Below are 4,076 nucleotides of genomic sequence, written 5' to 3'. Positions count from 1 at the left end.
GTGTGTATGAGGTAAAGATGGTTGGTAATGTGACAGAAGTGCCCTAACATGGTCACCATTCCTTGAGCACGGCCACACTCACACCCTTCTGACTCCCTAGGACCTCTGGGACTCACCCCAGCTTCTGGCACGGCTTTAACAGGCAGCACCCCTTGGAGCTGACTGTCCCCTGCCTCCACGTACGTTCCAAGGAGCACTGCACTGAGTGCCCCACCTCACCGCCAGAGGCTGGCAGCTTCAGGTCCTCGGTTAGTTCTGCAGAGCAAAAGTGCCCAAGATAAGAAGAAATAGAAGGGAATACTTCGTGTGGCTCGGAAGGGCACGGGCAGAAGCAGGCACTTGTACTCCGCCACACTCAGTGTGTAAGTGATAAAAGCCTTACAAACGTGCATGCCTGTTGAACCAGCACTGACACTTCTGGGGAAAGAAAATAGGTGTGCAAAGGTGATTCACTGTGAGGTTCACAACAGCAAAAAATTGGGAAAAATCCAAATGTTCCTGCGCGGGGGCCTGCGTAAATGCATTACAGTACAACCTTACAATGGCACACTACACAGGCGTTAGCAACAAGGTAAAACAGGCACGGTGTATTAGCTTTCAAAAGCCAGTAATAAAATAGTATATATGGTCTCATGTTCATTTTTTAAAATCTGTATAGAAGCATAGAAAAAAGTTGAAAAATACAGTTAAACAAAGGAATTGAAAATAGTTATTTTGGGGTATTAACATTGTGGGTTAAATTTCTTTTCTGCTTATTTTCACATGACAGGAGGAATGCTAGTAAATATCAAAAAGGGCAGTAGATGTCCAAGAGAGAAAGTAGGCCCAGGTAGACAAGATGTCTATTTCAACAATGGTCATACTTTGACCCTGGAGGTATTGTATTGGTAACAAGGTGGTCAACTGTGTCCCTCTGTGTGCCTGCTGTGACAGTGACATGGCACCGAGAGGCAAGAGGTACTCTACTCTCAGGATCCCTTGGCCGAACTTGGCATCTTCTTCCTTATGGGTCTGATCACCTTCTCAGTTCTGACTAAGAACTGGCAGATATCCAGCAGCACCAGGAGCGCCAGGCAGACGACAGCCGGGATGTAGGTGTTCAGTGACTCCTTCAAAGACACCAACGTGAAGATGGACCCTGGAATGGAAAGTCAGGTCTCTGAGGCTCCCTGGGGCACCCAGGAGATCCAGGAGCTCAGGGCTCTCCAGCCTAGGCCGACCAGCTCAAGTCCTCCCCTTAAGCACCCCCCACGCACATACCCTACACTAGGTGCACTTGACTCCATGGCCTCACAGAGAAAGCAGGACCAGAAGCTTTTTGGATTAATGGAACCCCTCTCAGAGAGCAAGAAACAGGAACAATCCAGCCAAACAGGGCAAGAAGGTGGCGAGAGAGGCATTTTGGAACAAATTCTCCCTGCTCCTACTCCTTTCTTAATCCTGCTGGAGGGAAGGAGGCCCAGGGGTTGGTGGTGGAAGTGAAAGAAAGATTTGAAAATGAGGGAAGCTCCAGAGATGGCAAGAAAGCCTGGGGGCAGGGTGGTAGTGGTGGCAGCGATGGTGACACAAGACCTGGGGGGCATAGAAGCAGCAGCTGTCTTTGTACATCAGCAGTTCCTGTGAGCAGAACTGCTATGAGGGGGTCCCTCCAAGACTTTTAGCCCCAGGCAAATTCTCTGCCTTTCTGTTCAGGGGGCTCAGCTTCTTGGTTTTCAACTGCCAGACACATAGGTCAAGTGGCAACTGCTACTCTATCCTCTCATCTCAGGGGTGGGATGTGGGGGGGGGAGAGCAATAGGGGCTTTTAGGTTACATTATAATACATCCTTATGATGGAATATCACACAGCCAATAGAATGGATGAGGTAGAAGGTATAGTTGGCATCAATAGTGTTACAGTAGATTAAGTTTGAAAAGCACCTGTCCTAGTCTGAAGACCATGGAAACTGTAAGACAGCAGGAAGTGCTCCCGGTCCCAGAGAAAAAAGGGGGGGAACAATAGTAATGGGGAACAGAGGAACAGCCGGGCCTTCCCATCATCCTCCCCAAGAATTCCTCCTTCCCTCTGCCCAGGGGGGCGCCCCTTACCCATCATGAGCACGATCAAGAGAAAGTTACTGATCTCTTGCAGCTTTGGTGGGCCCAGGGCCAGCAGCAACCCAGCCAGCAGTTCCAGCCAGCCTACAGTCACTTGGTAGTTCATGGGATCTGGCTGGTAGCCGAACACCTTCAACGGGAACTCCTCAGCGAACTGCTCGAACAGGGCTTTCTAGGGGTGGCAGGGAACGCCTGTCAGCCACTCACCAAGGATCCACTTCCCAGCCACTGCACGGGGGCATTTGGTGCCTACGTCAACTGCCCACAACAAAGGAGTGACTACTCTAGACCAGGTCCAGCGCTGAGGTCAGCTGGGAAGGAGAGAGCCTCCCTGGGGGGCTGAGCTTTGGAATCAGTAAACGGGCTTCATGCTCCAGGGAGAAGGGCTGGATGGTGATGCAGAGATGGACTGAGTTTCTCACTGGACTCTCCCCAGGCCCAAATTCAAGGAAGAGGAAGCAAGGGTTGGGCCTTCTCATCTAGTGCCAAGGCCTTGGGAACGCCACAACTTCTCTTTATGCCTGGCCTGGCTTCTCTTCAGGTACTGTGCAGTTGGGAGAGAGGATGGAAGGGCAGATTGCTGCTCATTAAACAGATTCCACTTTCTACATCATATGCTGGTGCCTGGATCCCACTGCAATAGACACAAGGGGAGGTGAAGGGGCTCAAAGTGACTCATCTTGCTGAATCAGGCTCCGTCCTGGGCCACGTGACTTCATCCTGATCCTCGGGTTGGCTACCTTTTCCTGCTCCCCCACCTCAGCGCTACCTTCTCCTACTCAGTGATGCAAGGAGGCACTAAGCTGTCTGGCTCTAGAGATGAACTTGCCCAAACCCACCACCTTCAGACAGGACAGAAGGGGAGAACCCAGGCCTGGGAGAAGGAGCTCGCAGGGTCTCCAAGTCTGGCTGTTTGAGAGGCTTGGGGGATTGGTGAGCATGAGAACATGAAAGCTTTCCCCAGTCTAGAACCAGACAGAAGGCCTAAGGGCGACTTCCAGGCCTCCCTCCCAGACTCCATCCTCCAGAAAAGGGCTCTCTGGATTCTAAGAGTGTAACCTTTACACTTCACCTTCAGGGCGGGTTTCCTACCCTGCCAAATGGGGATTAATAAGCCCTGCCTCACGAAGCTCCCAAGAGCTCAAACAAGGAAGGAGGTGTGTTTCTTTTCCACCCCATCTTTCTCCCCCAGGGTCCGGAGCATTCCTCCTGGCTCTAGACTCGCCTGGGCCACCAATGCTCAGCTGGAAAGGGCCTTCCCGACCCTCCCGTCTATGGAAACTCCCCGGAGGGCGTCCACGTCCAAGCCAAGGTTCAGATGCTCTTCCCCAGGCTCTAGCGCCGTCTGGCCCGAAGGCAGGCGGTCGGCGGGCAGACGGGGGCGGGGCGCACCGGGCACCGGGGTAACCGCTGGGGCCCATCCACCCGCTGCCCACGCCGCGCCGCTCACCATCTGCTGCGACGCAGAAGCCGAGATCTGCTCCGAGAGCTTGGCCGCCCCCGTGAGCGCGAAGAAGCCGCCCAGCAGGACTCGCAGAGCGGCGACCAGCAGCGCCATGGCCGCGCAGGTCCTCTGGGAGGGCGGGCTCACGCGCCCCAGTCCGGCCCGGCCCAAAACCCGCCCCGGCCTCGGATTGACTTCCTCCCGCCCCCGGGCGGCTGGAGGACGCGCTAGGGCTTCCCTCTCCTCCTCTTCCAGGCGTGTTGCCACTCTCTTTTGTCCCAGGACCTAGTTGGGGTGGGGGGTGGGGCGGGGGGAGGCCGATGGACCTGGCGTTTGTCTCAAGCCCACTTGCTCTTAACTGACTATATGAGCCCGATTGAATTTAGGGAAAATGTGTCTCCCAGTCAACACGAACAGAGCGGAACTAAACATGGTATCTGGAAGTGGTTTGCAGGAGAGGGCAGTTAGGATGCAAAAGACCAGGGCCTCATTCCTGCCTGCGCCGCCCTGGCTTAGAGATCTGAGCTGTCACCTA

General features: G+C 54.1%; 1 protein-coding gene across 1 annotated transcript; it reads right to left on the bottom strand.

Annotated features, from left to right (window-relative positions):
- Window positions 1-572: 572 nt before the first annotated feature.
- TMEM35B (transmembrane protein 35B) lies at window positions 573-3,732 on the bottom strand. The gene is made up of 3 exons (XM_006094188.3): window positions 3,548-3,732; window positions 2,089-2,269; window positions 573-1,138 (listed from the first exon to the last, which is right to left on the bottom strand). The coding sequence occupies exons 1-3, from the start codon at window positions 3,653-3,655 to the stop codon at window positions 969-971; spliced, it is 459 nt and encodes a 152-aa protein (XP_006094250.1). The 5' UTR covers window positions 3,656-3,732; the 3' UTR covers window positions 573-968.
- Window positions 3,733-4,076: the final 344 nt, after the last annotated feature.

Source organism: Myotis lucifugus, unplaced genomic scaffold (assembly GCF_000147115.1).
Source record: "Myotis lucifugus unplaced genomic scaffold, Myoluc2.0 scaffold_131, whole genome shotgun sequence".
In the NCBI taxonomy this organism is placed as follows: Eukaryota; Metazoa; Chordata; class Mammalia; order Chiroptera; family Vespertilionidae; genus Myotis; species Myotis lucifugus.
This window is presented reverse-complemented; position numbering and strand designations above follow the sequence as displayed.